At 38.8% G+C, this 21513-nt stretch overlaps 2 protein-coding genes across 2 annotated transcripts in view; one reads left to right on the top strand and one right to left on the bottom strand.

The window, feature by feature from the left end:
- Positions 1-13556, bottom strand: part of tspan15 (tetraspanin 15) — a 36364-nt gene extending 22808 nt beyond the window's left edge. The window contains exons 1-3 of the mRNA XM_080490629.1: positions 13396-13556; positions 2956-3141; positions 1627-1701 (exon numbers count right to left, since the gene is read on the bottom strand). Of these exons, the coding sequence (XP_080346755.1) occupies positions 1627-1701; positions 2956-3141; positions 13396-13485 (351 nt within the window). The 5' untranslated portion in view covers positions 13486-13556. The remainder of the gene's footprint in view (positions 1-1626; positions 1702-2955; positions 3142-13395) is intronic.
- A 5768-nt stretch (positions 13557-19324) lies between these two features.
- Positions 19325-21513, top strand: part of tacr2 (tachykinin receptor 2) — a gene marked incomplete at its 3' end in the record, with an annotated part of 7120 nt that continues 4931 nt past the window's right edge. Inside the window, exons 1-2 of the mRNA XM_080458068.1 lie at positions 19325-19444; positions 19974-20269. Coding sequence (XP_080314194.1) covers positions 19376-19444; positions 19974-20269 — 365 coding nt within the window. The 5' untranslated portion in view covers positions 19325-19375. The remainder of the gene's footprint in view (positions 19445-19973; positions 20270-21513) is intronic.

Raw genomic sequence — 21513 nt, 5'->3', positions numbered from 1 at the left:
CAAAACTGATTTTTTTGTTGTACTATTTCATTTCATAAATAATAGAATGTGTATAACTTGTATAATGAAAGCTGCGTATAACACGCACCCGATGTAACGCACACCCCGCTGTGTTCAGCCCAACCCCTGAAACAAAGCATGGCTAGGGCCTTCAAGTGGAAGGAAATGAAGAAGAGAAAAGGAGAGGACAGAGAAAAAACAGAGCACAAAGTGTCACAGCAATGTATATAGTTCAGAGAATGCACAGAGAAGAAGAAAAAAAAACAACTTTTGCTGCATCAGTCTGAGGTAAAGCTTGATAAAGTTAATAGTGTTCATTTCATATCCTGCATAACCTTTTAAGCTCATAAATATGTTGTTCCCTTAATCTCGTGTGTTAATAGCTGGAAAGAAGTCAAGCAGAGGAGACAAGACAAGGAAAGACTAGAGCGTGGAGAGAAGAGGGAGCCATTGGTGCAGCTGAGAGAGAGAAAGAAGATCTAAGTGATCAGTTGATCTCTGGTATAAATGGGACAATGTAAGACCTATAGTGAGGCTCATGCATCGTATTTCCCCAAAGGTATAAATCCCTCCCATGTGAAGTAGGTCGGGGGGAAAACACAATATAGCCAATAAAAGAAAGCATTCTGATCTCACACCAATGACCATTGTATCTAATGTCTGTACAAATTATTTGCAATATTCTACATGCAGGGCGTGATGTGAGATGTAAAGACAAACGGGGAGTAAAGTTGACACAGGGAGCAGAGGCATTGGTCATAGATGACAGAATACAATGGAGGCAAATCAGTTAAAAGATAAATGGTTCCATAATTACATGAATGAATGAATGTGTAAGTCGCTGTGAAACATTTAGATGTATGGTGGCCAGTGCTCTGGCTTTTAGATTTCACTCTACATTAGAGGTGGTGCTTGTCTCCATTTACTTCTGGTTTTATGATGTCCTTAATCTACACTCCCACCATAATGCTATCTTTCTTTTTTGTCTGTTTGTCTAGTCTTATATATGTATGTGTGATTGTTACTTCTTATAACATTATTTTGGCTTCTGGCCCTGTCCATATATGCACTCTTGTGTCACTTCCACTAAAGAAATATGACGCAAGTGATGATCACTTGTGGACCTGAGATACACTGTTGTTTTTAACTAGAGTCTTCTCACACTGTAAAACATTTCATTACAGAGGGTTTCAGTAATCTCCTGATTTCATTAACTATGTTCACTGTACACCTTTTGTTTGGATTTTATGTTCTACAGTAAGTTTCGATGGATATTGGACATTTGATGACATATTCTGACCATAATGATCTCTATGGGTGGGGGGAAGGTGATTTGTACCTGTTTTTGTGTTGTGTCAAAAATGGACAAAAACAAAACACAACATTCTGACCATACATAATTGAGTCATTTACTTTTTTGTGAGACTTTTATATTTTTTAACATAGACCTGGGTTACCAGTTATTCTAGTCATTGTAAGTCCCTGAAATTGAAAACAAAATGATTTTCATTATTTTGTTATATTAATATCAATATAGTGGCTACAAGAAGACTGTTGTGATCAAAACCCCATCAGCTGGGGTTGTGTTATTGGTCTTGTTATCAATAAACACTTCGTGCAGCTCACCTGGTTGCGAAACGCGAGTGCCAGTATTCCTCCAAGCAGCTCCAGGATCAGACAAACAGCCAGTGTGTACATGAACTAAATCACAGCAGACACAAACAACAATTCCGTGTTACATATACATTATATATATATATATATATATATATATATATATATATATAAAGAAAACACATCGTAATGTCCGGACTATAAGCTGCTACTTTCTTCCCATGCTTTGAAACCTGCGGCTTAAAATAATGACGCGGCTAATTTATGAATTTTTGCAGGTTCACAAGCTTCATGTCGCCAGATTCTATATCTACCTGTATCTGCGCTGTTTTAAGCGCGTCTGCTTTTCCAAAATTTCCCCTAAAACTGATATTTCTTCCTGACCTAGTCTGGTTCCTTGCTGAAATCGTTCAGGTGCATCACGCAACCCCGACCTCCAGCTCCATGGCTGACCAACCTCCTCAGAGGAAAATCTTCCTCCTCAGAATCACAATCAGCGAATAACTGATAAAATACTTTATCAACAGAGATAAAGCCCTCAGTGTTTGTGTATTTTTTTCTGGAATTCACTTGCCATCTCTCTCTCTTTCTTTCTCTCTGCTGGATTTTCTGCAGCAGGCGGACTACGAGCGCACACAAACACGGTCCCACAGTGAAATTCAAGCCCTGTTACCATGTAGACACCCGCAGCTTATAGACAAGTACTGCCTATATGTACACTTTTGTTTTTCTTTTTAAAGTTTCAGGGTGCGGCTTATATTCAGGTGCGCTCAATAGTCCGAAAATTACACACTATAGTTTTACACCTAAACATGATTAAAAAAAACAAAACACTGCCATACAGCCATCATCTCTTAACTTTGTTTCAATATTTGAACATTTGAATCAATATTATCCAGTAGAATCCCAGTTTGCGCAAAGCTTGCTGTTTAGAGTCTTTTGCGACATGATGAACTCCACATATCTAAACACTACAGAACCCACTAAACTTGACATTGGTTATGCTGTTCATTTGGGGTTAAGTCAAAAGCATTTCACACTGTTGATCCTGATGAATTCAATGTTAATTTATTTTTAGTGTGATGCTGAGAGAGAACCTTAACTTACTGTCTGGTAACGTGAATCAAAAATCAAGACATTTGACATAACTGTGTATGTATCAAGTCAAAACACGGGAAGGAATACAACCTTTCAGCCAATTAATCTGCACTTTATTAGTTTTTTTTCTCTGACAGGTTTCAGTGTGTTTTTAAATAGTCAAGTGAAAATGAAATCATGGACTGAGCATTAATGCTGCTACTATGTCCTGAAGAAAGATTGGCTGTAAAAGACACCACTCACCACTTTCAATAGAGTTAGATTATCTCTCAGTGACGCCAACACGCCAACGAATGAAACAATGAACATGATGATTCCCAGCATGATCAGGATTACAGCCGGGGCCAGAAACACTCCTTCCAGCGTCTTGTAGCGTTGTCTCTCCACCTCAGCATAGATGCCAATAGCCAAGATAAATCCACCAATCAGCTGGTAATGCAAAGAAAAAGAAAATTAGATGAATGGCTTGAATATGATGGAGAAAAGGGCATATGTGTCTGAATTTAACAATTCCAGCAGCTCTTAAAATGGCACAAACAATAAAGGTCTAGAGGACCTAGAGATTCCTCAATCTGATGTTCTTTCCGGAGCCATCATTCAGCAGGGAAAACGTTAAAGACGGGAAGGAAAGTGCACCCATCTGCTGAAATTGCTTAAGGTTTGGTCATGTTATCAAGCCAGCAGAGTTCAACCACTGGATGTATTGCTTTAAGAGTGTGTGACAGTGATGGTCGCCACAGGCCACCCAAGGGGTTACCATGGGAAATTGTATTGAAAAGAAAAAGTCTGAAACAGTAATTGTAAAAATTGCTCTCATTTTTTGTCCAGACATGCAGACACTTATGTTGTCCTCAGGATAAAGTGCAATAAGTGGGTGATTTATTCACTTCTGTCAACAAAATCGACCTGTCAAAAATTGAATCGTTTTCCCCATAGTGTACTGTACATGCTGAAATGTTTGGTTTTTTCCCCTTTTTGAATAGCCCTTAATTCAAGCTGGTATTTCCTTTAGGATTACATATCTTTTTCAGGGCCGGCCTATCCAAGACAGCATCAGTAAAGGAGAACAAAGATTTACAAACACAAATATTTGGTCCACCAAAATGATTAATATTTGAACCACAAGTGAAACAGACTCCAGAGATTGCACACAATCTTTAAAGCTTTAATTCATGCTGTGTGGCATTTACACATGTTATGTTTCCTGTACGTGCTTTGTTTTTCTTTGGGTTCTCCCATTTTCTTTCACAGTCCCCCCGAAAAAAAAGAAGATACACAAGAAGTCAATGGCACACCACTGTAAATTTGAGTGTGTGTGGGTGTCTGTCTGTGGAAGCTGAAGTCGGTAGTTTGGCTCAAATTGTCCCTTTGTAAACTTATTTTAAATGTATCTCAGAGCCCTGTGATACATGCTATCATCAAGCAATAGCCTTTAGAAGAGGCATTAATATACAACAAATGTTCAATTAAGTAAAGAAAATAAAAAATACACCAGCACTTGTTTCTTTCATAAAATGCTAACATCAGCCTCAACTTAATTTTATGAAACAAAATTGTTTTACTTTTTAAAGCAACTGGTCATCAGAATAAAAAGTGTTTGAAGATATTTGAATATAAATACCAGCTTGGCGTGTTTAGCGCTGATACTTCTTTTTGTTGTAGTAAAACTGAGATTTATGATTTGTAGTAATCAGCTGATGTTAGTATACCATCATTATGAACTCGGGTGATGAGCATTAAAAACCTTCATGAGCCAGTCAGGGCAGTCAGCAGTTTCTCCAGGCTGATTTCACAGATATTTCACATCGTTTACTTGATTATTTAAATATATTCAATTCATTTTGAGGCCGCAGCAAGACAAATCTAGGGGTCAAAGATATGTCTTTTCGAAGCAGAATTTTTTTCCTTTTTTATTTTTTGTCATAGATCATGCGATAGAAAAAAAGTCCTCAATGTTTGTTGCTGAATTCGAGTGTAAAAGAGACAATAAGAATTATAAAGTCAGTTTTAGTGTAACCACACTTTCAGACTGTTAAATTAAAAAAGAAATGCAAGTCATGTATGTTTGTATCCTAACGAGAACCAGGGTCTGTTTCTTGCCCCCAATCTGTCTGTCTGTCTATTCTATCCTCTCCTCTCAATCCCCTCACCCCAACCGGCCAGCAGAAAGCCTCCACCTCGGAGTCTGGTTTCTGCAAAGGTTTCTTCCTGTTAGAGGGAGTTTCTCCTTTCCACAGTCGCTCTGCTTGCTCATGTGGATTTGTTGGGTTTCTCTCTGGTAAAAGCACCTAGAAATGACTGTGTTGTATTTGGTGCTATATAAATAAAGTGGAATTGACTTGAATTGAATGTGGTTTAAGCTTTGTGAGGGGCTACCTCATGCTACCTCAATGTGAGAACTCCTCATTTTAATTGTTAATATTGTTAAGATTGGTATAGAAATTGTTAATATTCTAAACCAACACTCAGATATATACACATACTCTCTGTCAGGGTGAATGACTCTGTACACCCTTGATTTATTTTCAGTGTGTGACTCCTTGTTTCCAGCTCTGAGCCAGGCGCCAACAGATGCCAATTGTATTTCTTTGTATGTATTCCAAGATGTTTGTTGCTGTGGAAAGAGGCGTCTGGTGAATGATATTGCTCAATCTATAGCAAGTTTGGGAGAAAAGATAAAATTCACCATCAAAGCAGATGCCAACAAACAGATCCCTTTCTTTTCTTTTGTGTTTTTAAAGCACATACCTCTGCAAAGCTTATCTGCAAAAATTCAAAGAAAGTCTCAAAAGACTTTCAGTAAGAAAAATGAACACAATTATACCAGGAAAAAAAAGAAAAGCACAATAAACCTGCAGCAACAGAAGACATTTTTCAGGATTTTGTGCTGGAAAGCTGCAAACTAGTCTCTGTCACGTGAATATTATACCATATGAAAACTGTTTTGCATTAAAACTGTTATCATGGTCATTCCTTCAAAAGGTTAATTGAATCACATTAGCATAGGGCAGCAGCTATTAATGCAAATGTGCCTGTCAAAGTCTACCTGGGACAATGTACGAGAAAAGCATAAAGGATAAAAATAAACCTCAGAATATAGCCATGCAGGTTTTTTCTTTATTTCGCTTAAGTTGGCAGCTGTTTTTCCACAGCCTCTTGGTAGGGAATCCGAAAAGCGGCCAAACAGAAATTCAGAAAGAAATTATAAACGCACAATCGGGTATTCGTAGATTTTACCAAAAGCCAAATTTAAAAGCGCCAACAAAATCTTTATTCGTTTAAAAGAAAAAAATTAATTGGTACTTCAGATGATTTTTAATGTCAGATTTTGAATTTTTTATTCTCAAATCTGCATCACATAATAACTCCAAAACACAGCTGCTTGTATTTCGCATTGAAACCGGAGAGGAAAATCTCTTCCTATTGAAACACAAAGTTAATACAACAAAGTGAAATGACTGCATCTGTTCCCACAATGAGCTCAGGGCAGATCTAAAATTAAAAAAGGACACTTGCATGTATCCGGTTCCTGCCAAACCGTGTGTGGCATATATAGACCTGCAATGTGATTAGACCAGCTCAAGTCGTCATGGCCAAACACCAACCATCCATTTATAGTGTCTTCAGTTATTTCTTGCTTTTGTATCCATGCAGATCCAAATGAGTGGCACAATTGTCTGAAAATATACAATGAAGTTGTCAATCACAATATGTTGGTGTATAATTGTAGAGAAATGTGTTTAGATGTTGTTATCCTTCAAAATCTGTTTGTCTTTAGTTTTTCTAATTATCACATTTTGGTGTAATATCATTACCAACTGAACAAAGACGTGGCTGACGTTTGTACATATGGTGCTGTTGCTACAAATTGTTGCTTGGGTAACATACATGAGCAATTTGAAAGTATGTGAAGCTGCTGTCAGCCGGGCTACTGCGACACTCTCCGCATCCGGTGGTCTTGTGGTAAGCCAGAAAACATGTTTAAAGACTACCTCAATAAAACCAAGAAGATGAAGTAACCAGCTGTAAGAATCTGTGCTTGCTTTGGGTGGCATGTGTTGTGCTTACGGCAATATTCAGCCAGGTTTTGGTTTTTGATTTTCACCTGCTTCGCTCTGCTTCTTGGTTCACAGACAGCAGGTAATATACATAAAGATGGGCAGCTTGGTGTTATAATATATAGTAGAGAGGTAAAGAGAGCAGAAATATGTGTTTTTTAAGAGCAGGAATATGTTGTTGAGGTTGATTTTTTTTTAAAGAGTAGGCATATATATATATAGAGAGAGAGATTTTAATTTTAAAATTTTTATTTTTTTTTAAAACGGTTCAAAGTCATTTTCTTGTTTTTCAGCAAAACTCAATTTTTATAGTTTGCACCTGCAGCGGTAACGTTATTCAGCTGAAAACTATCAGGCAGGGAAGCCAACATTTTTATACCAGTTTAAAATTTTGCCAGAAGCAAAGGTGACTTCAAAGGGCACACAAGCACCCACACACACACACACACACACACACACACACACACACACACACACACACACACACACACACACACACACACACACACACACACACACACACACACACACACACACACACACACACACACACACACACACACACACACACACACACACACACACACACACACACACAATCTGTCATTCCTGTTTGTTTTCCACAATCCCACATCTTCTGTCTTTGCAGAGTCAACACGCCAGCGAAGAAGAAATGAGCATTGAGCAAGCAGAGAGGAAAGAAAGAAACGAGGAGGTGTTTCACATTAATCGCCGTGACTGGTGAGGGTTGGACACTGTTTATAATCCAGCATGATGTCTTTCCCATACATGTCCCTGCTTGCCGCTGGCTGGTCGCCCGCCCACCTCAAACTCACTTCCATCTTGGCCAAGAGGAGAGGAGGTGACTTGAAGCATTTTAAACAGAGGGGCGGTAAATTTCTGCCAGCCACAGAATATGTCAACAGTCGTGAAATATAATTCCTACAAAGTGTTTTATTGGATTGGAGATCACTTTGCTTCAAGATGACATATTTCAACAAAATGACTTGGAAAGATTTAATAAAACAGTCAGTGCTGTTTATCAGCATGCGCTTAGGTGCAGTTGAGTGAGCATCTATTACAGGCCAACATCAAGTTGTATTAAACAGCCTCCTACACTCAACTAAAACAACTATAATCTGACTGTGCTTGACTCTCTGCTGTGGAAGAGTGCAGTCAGATTCACTCATGAACAGCGATCCTCGTGTTGTTGGGACTCACCAATATAATAAAAGTTTAGTTAACATTAAAAATACAGCTCTAAATCACTCTTGAACTGCTGCTTTACTTTAAGTAGTTTAAGTTGTATCAGTTTGATAAATCATGGTTAGCAACTTCATAATTACAAAACTGATCATTAATCATTTTGATTCGAAGAGACTTCTTAATTAATATGCAACACTGCCAATGAAGGAAATAACTAGAATGAATCAAGTCACATGTTAAATCAACAGTGTTGTTGTGACGCTGTCGAAGGATCTATCAAAGTGCTTCCTGCTTTAATACAAACAAAATATTAAACAAAGAACTGTGAATGTAAAGGCAAAGTACAGAAAAAACGCAGGAGGGGTGTAAAATAAAACAAGTGATACACTAGTGGACAAATTTGATTTGTACAACAAAAGACAACTAACTATAATGTGAGTGTGTAATGTGAGATTGTGACGTTTTGCGGATGTGTGTCAATTAATAGTTTATGAAATAATACGATAATAACCTTTGAGTAATAGAAAAAAATACATTTTAATGAAACCCATGTTTGGAACCAATAGAAACTCAGCTGTGAATGCAGAGTGTCACGTCAGATGCACACATTCAGCCACTCACTGGTCGAACCGATTCGGACACTGCAGGTGTCTGAAATTCAAACTTGTTCCAAGACCCTCTTCCAACTATCGCTGGGAGCCTCTTCTCATCCGAAACAGCTCAGGGACAGACGTCCCTGTTGCATTGGAAGGCTAAAAGAGTGCGCCACTCCAAGATGGACCAACGTTGACGCAACGGGTCAGATTAGATCTTGGTGTTAGATGACGTTTGCTACTTAGATGTGTTGATTTATGAGATGATTTCAGAATTATTTGAGAATGAATACATTTTTGTTAATTAACGCCTGTTCGCTGATTTGAACGATTCCTGGTGATTATTGTGTATTTATTGTTGACATTCGCTGGTTTGCAACAGTCTGTGCTCGGATCTCACACCTTGCCTTTTATTTAAGATTGTTATATTTTACACAGAAATATTAACTAACTTAAACAAACCCTTTTCCAAACGAGACTGATATTTTGGTAATTAGCTATTTCCAGGTTCTCTGGTGGTGTCCCTTTAATTATTAATGAATAAATAAATGTATTTAAATTAAATATGCCATTAATAAAAAAATTTTATAATATATTAACTTTAGGAATTAATCAATTATTTTAGGAGTTGTTAATGAGTAAATGATAGTTTACTTCCATTAATAATTAAAATTTTTCATAAAATTACTTAGTGATTTATTACTTTCAGTAATCTATTACTTAGAGTTATTTAATGCCAATAACCAAACATAAATCCCAACACTGTTAATCCCTTTTCCTGTGTCATATAACTTGTCCTATATTCCGGCTCCAGATCACATGTCAACCTTTACAGTGAATGCAAACATGAGGTGGCGATGATGCCGAACACAGAGGACATAATACCTACTGAACATCAACTACTTACTGTTCTCGCAGCGAGCATGCTGTTGTGTGTATTTAGGTCACAGTGCTGCTGTGCTCCCTGCATGACTTTAGACTTAAGCCTTGTTCGCTTGGCCAACAATGGTGCGGGCTCACACTGAAAACAACAGAGTGCTTCTATTGGCCCGTGAGACTCAAATCATCATGTTATCTACATGAAGCATTTGTCTGACAGATATATAGTGTCAATAAATGCTGCTCTGATGTAAAGAAAAACACAAAACATAATGATTTCCTAAGTACAAACTAGAACAATTACAACTTGTCAGTGGTCAACGTCCAAGGATCTGGTTTTAAAAAATCAACTTGTCACGTTGGTGAATGAGAATAATGCTCGGTTAAAGAGTTCACTCAACTTCCACCATCACCGTGACTCTACTGTCACAAGCACATAGTTTGAAAAAAACTTCAGACAGCAAGTGTAACTGCTGACAAACTCTTTGATGTCGTTTACTTCAGATCACTGGAAGCATCAAAACACATGTTTGTGAATTTATACTTTCCGGCAAAATAAACTTGCATCTGACATTAATGACTAAAACATGACCAGCAGTTTCTCAATATTTTGCAACAGTTCCCAAAACCTTTGATTATACGATATAATCCAAGATAAGAACTATTGTCCTTGTGTGACTTCTCTCATTGTCCGCAGCAATCAGGAAATTACTCATAATCTCGTCTGCATTGTTTCTCAAACATACCCTGTGTCGCTTAACTGTTCACACTGTCAGCAGCTGATATCCAACACATCCTGTCCTGCAGGACACTGAGGAGGGTCAGATACAAGTCATTATAGAAAACAAGGGCTATACCACTACTGTGGTTCTCAATCAAAATTTCTGACATCACCTAGCTCAGATCTTCAGTGCAATTAGTTTTTTTGCACTTTAGTAGTGGATGCAGGACACACCCCAGACAGGTTACCAGTTCATCGCACTGTAAACATAAAGACAGTAAAGGTCAAAAACATTAAATAACACATTTTCTGAGTAACAAATTCACAGCCAGAGAGCACCTACACTACTTTGCAATGCTCGATACAAGTTGTCTGTAATTTCAAAGCTAATATTTTGATCCGACTTAGTTCCTTTCAACACTAAGAACGACTGCAAGAAAGACATTCAAACAAAACACGAGTTGAACCGAGTCCCACACTGGTATATTATTAAACAATATGACAGATTCACTGTTGATGTAGACTGTGTCAGTATGATTTCCTGAAAATGTGACAATTAGTTGTAAACTGCTCTTTATCTTTGACAGAAGCCACCCGCCTCGCAGACAGCCTGCTCTGAAAAGGTCGTTTTAAAATCACTATATCAACCAGCAGCAGGAGTAAATATAACATGTTAATGTTTTCTCTTGCCTATCAAGACCTGCTTTCATTCACCATAATAAGATCCATTACAGACGCCTCAGCATCTACGTCTCTCCTCCGCTCTGTGTCTCTCACTGTCTAAGAATAAATGTTTCAGGAATGTCACAGAGTCGAGACAAATTAGACATTTTTGTGTGCACTGAATGTTGCGTTGGTAAGCCATCTGTCTTCACAATCTGCCAAGTTGTATGTAAGAGGGAGCAGCTGCAGAATTCCACTACGTTACAGATAAAAATGTATATTAAAAAAAAGACTTAATGTCAGCCATCAGATTATATTGTTTCCACTATGTCATTTTAAATCCATTGCAGAAATCAGTCTCACCTTCATGATTTACATTCAATGGCTTCCTGTTGCAACCCTTAAAAAGCACAACATTCTATGTAACCTATAATACTATTGAGCCGTGTTTTCTTTTCACCAACAAGCAAGAGAATATATAAATATTAAAACACACGAAGTGAACAAAGACTGAGACGATGTTTCCAACAAGCTGTGCCGGTGTCTGTTTTTCTGATCTGTTGGCAGCAAAAGGCTGTTTTCTCTGCTAGAATTGTGTTTTTAAATGGTAATTTACTAGCACATCCGGCAAATAACTATCTTGAACAAAGGGAACTCACAACCGAAGCCAGAATTGCCTCCACCTTCAATATCAGGTTCTTTTCTCCCATTTTGAGGCAGTGAAAAAAAAAAAAAATGTTTTTAATATCGATACTCCACATGCAGTCAACTGTATCTATTTGTTGAGCAGATTAGAGTACATGAAAAGAGAAAACTCTCCTCAGATATGAAAATAGGTTTTTCCATAAACTAAATAAAAGAATTTAAAAAAAGAAAGCATTCACTGGATTTTGTTTTTACAAGGAGAATTTGCTCGCTATAAAAACATATTTTGTTGATTTCAGGATGCATTGATACAGAACAAGCCATCATCCCCCAACACAATCCTACTTTTCAGGTGATTTTGTTACATGAATGAGACTTTGATGGGAAGCAAGACAAACTTGTTGATAAGAAAAGGCAACACAAATTCACGTATAGAGCACCATTCAGACACAAGGCCATTCATGTGCTTTGCAAAGAAATAAAAGAAAGAAATACATGAAAGCAAAGTGATTAATTAGCGGGACTAAAAACATTTTGAAAAGAATAAAGTAAAGGCTTTATTAAGATAACGGCAATAAGATAAATACCCACATAGATCCTTAGGATAGTGCTTGATGAGAGCTTCAGTATTGCAGTGTAATACCGATTATTAAAAGACAGATCGCTCATGAAGTTTAATAGATTACATGAAAAATATTTTAGATGCTTTGAATGTAATAAAGTAGGCGATGTGGTATCCTGTGATAATAGTTACAATACACATAAAAGTAATATAGAATCCTCAAAAATGGAAAGGTAAAGACATACCTAGTTGTATGATAAAGCCGGGCTGTAATCCACAGTTGCAGTATCACACTAATTGCAATTTTATGGGACTGAACAGTCTGGTGGTGACACGAACTGTGGTTTGAATCCCGGTTGGGGGCAGAGAGGGCGTTTGGTGTAAAAACTAGAGAAGTCTATGGTTATATATGTTTCAGTGATCTTGAAGGTGAACATGCAAACTTTACACAGCACTGGAAAGATCATTTTGTTGTGAGGTAATAGTGCTCTCCCCTAAACCATAATGTAACAGAAATGACTGATTCTTATGTGTCTTCTAATAGCTGGTCAACGGGTGGAACGTCTGTATGGCTGATGCAATGTGAATTACTGTGAATTGTATTATGCACATCACGTGTTACCACTGTCAGAGGGATCAAGTAGATGTGGGATCTTGCTCAGTTCATCTCGTCAGCTCAATATATATCAGCAGATGCATTTTTATTCAACAAGAAGAACAAGAAACCCTGCGTCAATGTCAGACAGAAGCCACTGACTGTTACTCGATAAACACCACGTGGATGTTTGCACCACACATTATCGGAGCAGAAGTGTTATTTGCAGTGGTTTCCTTCCCTGTCGTTTAGAGACAACATGCTGGTTTGTCATGTGCCGATCCAGACGCGACTCCTGTCATGTTGCAGTCTGGCCGCGATTATGGAAACTCCCAGAAAGAAAGAAAGAAAGAAAAAAAGCCGATTCTGCTGTTTTCTCTCTTCCATTTCCCCTTCCTGTCTCTGTCGTTGTGTTTGCTTAGTGTGTGTACAGGTAAGCGCGGTGTAAAGGTGTGCAGGAAGGTGTGGCCGCGCGCGCACGCACACACTGACACACACACACACGTTCCAAGACCCTATGCACAATACATATGCACACGCACCCGAACACGGCGTTCATTTATACACACATCTGTTTATATATATATATATATATGAGAGAGAGAGAGAGAGAGAGAGAGAGAGAGAGAGAGAGAGAGAGAGAGAGAGAGAGAGAGAGAGAGAGAGAGAGAGAGAGAGAGAGAGAGAGAGAGAGAGAGAGAGAGAGAGAGAGAGCTCAGCACAAACAAACCGTAGCAGAGTAGAACAGTCTCTGTACTCACCCACCACAGGATGGCATAGACGAACAAGGTGAATTTGAGGAAAACGTAGGAAAACTTGTGACAGTAGCGGGTTTCGTCGTTGCTGGACATGGCGTGTCTCTTGTTGAGGACAGTGTGGACTCCAGTGGCTCCCTCCGCTGTTGACAACACACTTCCGCGTTGACGTCGTCACCACACCTGCGATCACGCGGGGACGAGATGGATGGAGCGCGCGGAGGGTCCCGAGCTGAGATGCTGTACATTATTTACTCAGCCAATGCATTTTTAATGTAACCTGTCAGCATCTATTCTATTAAGATATATTTTATATATTATTATGGAAAATTATTTTGTATTTCCGAGCCTCAATCTGACGACAATAAAGGGAAAACTAGTGCTGTACGCCTTTATTCACCCACTGGGCTGGGGTTGTTTAATTTGAATTCATTTGCAAATTAAATACACTCAGCAGCAAGTATAGTAGGTATTTTCTTGTTTTAAATGAAGTACCTTACAAGATATGATCCCTGCATCAGGGATGGAACCATTCATTCACGGAACCTGTCCACTTTCAAATATTCAGTTAGTGTATTTATTTATTTATTTATATATATATATATATATATATATATATATATATATATATATGGGGTGTTACCACCTATTTTTCAGGGACCATTGCACACACCCACATCGAAACCCTTCACCACGCAGCAGTATGAGCCCGATTGTCCTTTCCTGAAAGAAAAAAAGGCAGTCTGGGTGTCGGCGTAGCTCTCTCAAGAGAATAGATGAACTTTGAAATTCAAGAATCTGGCCAGAGAAAGTACAATGTCAATCTTGGGAAATAAGCTGAGGAAACATGCTTTGTCCAAGACCCACGATCAGGCTGTGAAGGTGGCAGAGATCATGCAGCAGAAAAGCAGAAACTATGTGACTATGACAAAATACTAAGGATGGATTTTCATTAAATAGAGTAAACTTGCATACCACTGTTTAAAAAAAAAATAATTGTAATCAAGTACATTCAATTACCACAAATAATAATAATTTAAAAAAAAGTTATATTAAAAGTTAAGAAAACCCCTACAGACTATCACAATGTCATGAAATGTGTAGTTTAAATTCAACCATACAATTTTCAATTTCTGGGCAAACTTTTGAGCATTCATTAGATGAACTCAACCATGAAACTAAGCAGGTAGGCCGCCACATATCACACAGATGACAAACCAAAAAGCTTGCAGCAGTTTTACCATAAATTAAAATTCAGGTGATATTCTGGGATGTATAAGTCCATAGTTTGAGCAAACATTTGCACATCCATGAATGAAAGCAGGCTCCAACTCTAAACTTTTTGTTTATCAAATTCTAGTTGTCCTTCACAACCTATCAGATGTTTTTACATTACATTTTGAAATGCACGAGAACAAAGTGAATCATCATGGTGGCAGGAACTTATGAGGGGAAAAAGCTTTGTCAGAGCTTTCTCAAACGGGATTCTTAAAATGTTTTTGGCATCTTAATTTTTTTTTTTATCACTGTGCAATACAATGTGTATACTGGGGTATACACATTGTATTGCACAGTGATACAAAACATGTAACCTTGCCTCCTAGTGGTGGGATTTAGCAAACAATCACACAGAGGCAAGTTGTGCTGTGCAATGCTGTGCCCAAAAAACTGGGCTGGGTATATGCTTTGAACTGAAATCATAAAAGGTTCATAAAAAATAACATTTATTCAAACAATATGAACATAACATAACATAACCATAAACATACCAAATAGCCCCACTGTATATACAGCTCCCTATCTACTGTTTATCTACTGCTTGTAAAAGCTATTCAGTGCAAATTTCCAAAAGCTTTCAAATACATACAAAAATGCACTACGTTGGGAGAGAGACAGAGAGAGAGACAGCGAGTGTGTGTGTGTGTGTGTGTGTGTGTTGAGGTCAATTAGTGATTCCAGTTTGCCTGCAGGTGTTAATGTGAGTGTACGAGATGATCTGTCACTCAGTTTGCTCTGTGGTGGCCTGGCAGCCCCTCCAAGGTTTACCTGCAGCTCTACACAACCCTAAGTCATATGAAGCAGAATAGAAGAAGATGGAAGGTAACAATGAGCTTTGAACAACCAGAACAATCAACTGACCATGGTCCACAGTATTTGAAATGTGTTTGCCACTCCTCGCTCAGGTGGACTTTTATCACTAGTTGCTGATACAACGTATTAGTCAAGAATGAGCAATTTGGTGTTACCTTGTTGGTAAATGTTTTCCTTTTTTCCCCAATGTTTAATATTTTCTTCAGAAGATCTTGGGCCGAATACGGTTGCTAAGCAGACTAGTTCTGTTTCAGTTCTAATTAAACTTATTTGCTGTTTATATCTTGAATATATAAAAACATGAAGGCAATAGATGTGTTTTGTCTTCCAGGTATATTACCTTTGAATTGGAGACTCCAATGTTTGATTATTCCAGTGGTCGGTGGTAGTCTTTGACCTGAGTTTAGGTGCAACATTTAGTAGGAGATATGAGGTCAAAATAACAAAAAAATCTTCCTTTCTTAAGAGTAGACAGGATATGGTCTACTCATTTTTTTTTTTTTATATTAAATTTAGACCTAGGTAGACACCGCTGTGCCTCGGGGTCAGAGTTATTCACAAGACAGCACCATTTCATTACTTCTACACAACTGTGTGCACTCTTCAGTCTGCCCTTCACCAGGTCCTATTGGCTCATAGGAATGTGTGGTCATGTGAAAACACACACATGCAGCACATACTGTACACACACACACACACTCACAAAAAAAGAACAGAAAATATCCTGCTGTAGTCAGTCGGCTCTGCCACAAACCTTTTTTTTTCTTTTTTTTTTCTAAGCAAACACATGTGGGCACGTAGTACATTTCTCTCGTGTGACCAGAAAGCAAGCAAGAAATAAGTTATGATGGGCAATGAAATTGGAATTAGTTGACAATGCTAGAAACAAAAAGCACACACACAAAAAAAGGACAGTGGAAAAAAAAAGAACCCAAAATTCCAAAGCAATTACCAGAATCTTTTGAGAAAGAAAAAGTATAGAAATGTCACATTGTGCGTCTTTTATGGCATCTTATAGTTTTGATGAATAACAAGTACATCACCTGCTGTGTTACACTCTTTTAATACACAGCGAGGTTCACAGTATGTGACAAAAATATGTACAACAGCAGAGATGCACATTTTAACACTTTTGATGGACTCGTGGCTGAAAAACGATCTCTGGAAAAGGTTGAGCGATTAAAGGTTTTTCTGTGTCAGACTCACAGCTTTGAAAACACCGCAAACGGCGCAAGAGTGTCTTGTTCTCCTAAACCTCCTAGTTTATGAATATATCAAGAGGAGGTATAACAATACTAAGAACACCCGAGATCTACATACGCCATGGAGAAAATGCTGAAAATGCTAAAAGAAAAAAAGAAACACACAAACAAGAAGATCTTGTTAGATATTGGACAAGCAAAAGACAAGGAAGGAAATGAGACTAAGAGAGTTCATCAAGAATGTATCTTGCCACACTGCAGTATCAAAGCTGTACATCTAATTATGATCTGTGGCACTGGAAACAATGCCGCAAACACCCAGAGAGGTCAACAGCATCACAGGGAAAACAAAGAGAGTCAGACAACCACACACTTACAATTCTAGGCACTTTAGGGTCACCACTTAACCTCAGCTTTTTGGACTGTGGGCAGAAGTTGGAAAACCTGCAGAGAAAATCCACACACACACACACACACACACACACACACACACACACACACACACACACACACACACACACACACACACACACACACACACACACACACACACACACACACACACACACACACACACACACACACACACACAGGGTGAACATCCAATTTGTACACAAAAAGGCCAGATGAGATGAGTCAGTATGAGGCAAGAGTGCTAACCAGCACGTGGGTGCATGTTGGCAGATGTGTTTAAGGTCTATTATAACCTGTGAAAAAGGTAGTGACGCTGACAAAGAAAGGCATGGCCAAATGCCAGACAAATGCAGGGTCACAACACTGAAAAAAGGTGAAACATTACCATTACAGTTGAAATCAGGTCACGTCGCTGAATAGTTTTACAATGAAGCAGGGTGGTAGAGGTCAGGAAGGGAGTTTGTTGGGGACTTGACTATAAGGCTGGCTGACAGGTGACAAGGTTCTGCTCCAGCTCTGATGCACCTGTTTCCACTTGAGGTGATCCAGAACACTCATACAGAGTGAGAGAAAACCAAACAAAAGATGAAAACAGACTGGAAGACGAGGAAGAGGCACAAAGCAGATGTGACATACAGCTGCTTTTCTATTATTTTATTATTCCTATTATCCTAAATATATAAATAGTTGAAACTCCAAATAGCTGAAGACACAAAAGTATCACTCATCAAATTGTATCTTCCACAGCATCAATGCAATATAGAGGAAAATGGGTCATAAATAATGCTCAGATGCTGTAGATTGTGTTCAGTGAAACTACAGGGAGGACTACAATATGTAGATGCCTTGATGTAGTTTTTATTTGTTTCTTTGTTTTTTTAATTGTAAATCTTTCATTTTACCCGAGAATGCTGGGCTTTTTTCAACGTGCTATTGCTCACTCCTCTCTTGTATTTGCTGTCTACTTCTCATTTCTGTCCCCGACCTCCTTCAGTAGTTTAATTTTTGGTGTTGAACGATTTCCCTCTCAACATATCAACAGTTTTGTTTTGTTTTTTGTTTTTCTTACGTTGTACAGGTCTGACACTGAAATGCAGGAATCCAGTCATTCTTACTCTCTTTGACTCATACTCTTCTTCCTCCGTCGTTTTTTTTCTCTGTTTTTATCTCTGCGCGGAATTGGTGTTGCTCCACGTGCACGGACGCGCTCCTCACTCTCGGGCGCGAGCCACATTTGCAAGTTACTCATTCCAGCAGAGAAGGGCAGTGTGTGTGTGTGTGTGTGTGTGTGTGTGTGTGTGTGTGTGTGTGTGTGTGCACGCGTGGACGTCAGAAGCCAGGAGACAGCAGAGCGCGCGGAGAAATGGTTTATTGGATCGAGCTGTTAGTCCATTACGCAGAAGAAGTCTCAATTTTTTGGATCTTATAAGACATGGATTGGACTGAGAAATGTTAAAACTGAATTCTTTGCCGAGGTAAGATAGATAATGAAATTACAGTCTGCCGTATGTTTGGTTCTTGAAGTGAATATTTCCTGCGTGAAGTCCAGGGCATCAATTTATTACCCTTTAGTTGGACTAATATCTAAGATGCATGTTGACTTGCAAATGTGATTCTGTTTATTTAAAAGCGTACTTTACATTAAGCATACATTTTTAATAAAGTGCTGCTTTATCAAATGGGCAAACCATCATGTTCAGGTGCGAGATTACGGACTTGCCACGATAGTGATATGGTGCGTGGCTGCAGCGCTTACTCAGGCGCCTCTTTCGGGAAAATGCCTTCACAGAAAGATTGTGACAAACCTGCATGCTTGTGTCAACAAGTTTCAGATTAAAAAAGCAAAAACCAGAAAACAAAGCTGTTCGAGCTACAATGCTGGAATCAGATAGGTAAAAAAGAATGACACTTGGACCATCTTTATTAATCAAGAACACAATGGAGAGTAAAAAAAAAAAAAAAAAAAAAAAATCAATTGACTTCTACTGGCAGATGCCAAAGGAAAACCAAAGCCGATGTAACTGTAACAAAATAACTGAAAGGAAAATAAGAAGTTTCACTATACACCGCCAACACCCCCCCCCCCCCCCCCCCCCCCCCCCAAAAAAAAAAAGACTGTAGAAAATTGTAATATATTTTGAATGCAGCTTTATGCACAAGTCACATTCCGGTACACTGAGACTTTGTGTCTTCAGGTAAACTGAGCGCCAACATGGACGCCCGAAAGTCTTATTCAACACATTGAACGAGAGGAGGAGGCCACCTCTTTCCCCTTATCGATGACCACGGACTGGCTGGAGGACGGTAACGAGACATCGGAAAATCAGTTCCAGCAGCCCAACTGGCAGGTGGGAGGAAATCACAAGAAATGAAATGATAGTTACAATGAGAACCAGCCTCTACCTGGGGAAACTACTTCTATTCTGCGTGTCTATCAGCGTGTAAAGGAAATTCCTCTTAGCAAAGTGTGAAAAGGAACGAATTAGTGCACTAGTATAAAATGTATTTGTTTTCTTCTTCTGTGGATTTTCTGGTCACTAGTAAGAGAGTTATTAAATATCCACACTCATTCTCACCTGAAGTCAACTTAGATTCACCAAATCACTCTTGATGCAGGTTGTTGGATTGTTTGAGGAAGGTGGTGTGGAAAATCCAATAATTACTTTGCTGTAAGCACAACTATCATGCCTCCTTGCTAATGGAAAGTAGTTTTTTTTCTTAAACAACCAAGTCATTTTTTTAAGACAAATTTGGTTAACCAACATGTCTCAGAAGCTATATTCTTTGTGTTTAATTTTTTTTCACTAACCTGTTTCTATTGTACCAATTCGACTGTACGGTTCAAACTATTGACTGAGCTCTCATGTACCCTCTCAGGTGGCTCTCTGGGCCATAGCCTACTCTCTCATCATCCTGGTGTCCATCACTGGCAATGTCACAGTGATCTGGATCATCCTGGCTCACAGACGCATGAGGACTGTGACCAATTACTTCATCGTCAACCTGGCTTTCTCCGACGTTTCAATGGCGACCTTCAACACTCTTTTCAACTTTGTTTATGCGCTTCATAACGACTGGTACTTCGGACTGGGTTACTGCAGGTTTCAAAACTTCTTCCCCATCACAGCCATGTTTTCCTCAATATACTCCATGGCGGCCATTGCGGTAGACAGGTAAGAAATGGTGAAATCCCAACAATAAGTCCTTAAATGTTTATGAATGTAGTTAGAAGCTGATGAGCACTTGAGAACAAAATGAACAAGGAGCTGTTTTGTTCCATTGTTTGGACACTGGTAGGGTGCCTGATCGTCTGCTGCCGCACTCCATTAAGTGGAAGCATTATGCAAAATGTGAAAAGGGGTGTGTGACCATGCACTGCACAGCCAGCGAAACGTCACAGAAATCTAGTTGCACGAGCATAGGATCAGCTACTCCAGTTACATTCAATTGTTATTTGTTGTATTTAATTCACCTGCCCTGTGAATGTGGTCAACAAACTGACCAACAAAGTATTCTGCAAGGCACCCTGTTAAATTTAACCACCCCACTACAATACTATTATGCACCAAATGATCTGCAAGAATGCTGATTACTTCAAGATCTGTTTTTGCTCATCGGGGGTTCATCATTTGAAATGAAACCACATCTTCTTCTCAAATTTGTTTAGTTACAGTACATTAGCAGCACCATGTGATATCGCCATTAGGAGAAACTGCTCACTCAATACAGATGAAAAAACTGCATGAAGGAGATATGGGTCAACAGGAAGCAGAGACCCAGATGCTATTAATGCCAGCTGGAGCATGAATGGTCAGTCTGTTATTAGTATAAATCATGGCTCAGTACATGAATTAGTATATCCTGAGGTGGATGTTTAAAGCCACATGTGTATAATGACATGCAATATCCAGCAGTAAGCAATCATACGATAAGCACTGTAAGTGGGTTCATTTTGAGCCTGTGCGCTCCACACGGCTGCTCATGTGTGGTGCCAACAATCAAAATAATTATGCACTTAAAATGAAAATGGAAGGAACCGTCGGCCTACAAAATGTCAACACAACCTGAACATTACTCTTGTGTCAGTGGCCTTTTGATAACTCAGGTGCCCCAATGCACTTGTGACAGTTCGTACAGCTCCACGTGCCACTTCGACTGCAACGTCCTTGACATTTATAAGGCAACTTTATTACACTAAGAAATATTTCATCTATAACGTAAACATAGCGAGTCAAGACATAAATATTATTTTTGTCATTTTCAGAGAGGCCATTCCAGAGCTCACGTCTCGATCCTACAGATCATCTGTAAGATGATCACTTGATTCTTTCATGCAGCTGAGCTCGGAGCTTCACTGACTTAAACACGGAGGAAACTCACTAAAGTTTCATCAGAGAGTGGCTGAGGACATTAACTG

The sequence above is a fragment of the Lipophrys pholis genome (assembly GCF_963383615.2).
Source record: "Lipophrys pholis genome assembly, chromosome: 2".
Lineage (NCBI taxonomy): Eukaryota > Metazoa > Chordata > Actinopteri > Blenniiformes > Blenniidae > Lipophrys > Lipophrys pholis.
Note: the sequence above shows the minus strand (reverse complement) of the source record. Positions and strands in the feature narration are given on the sequence as shown.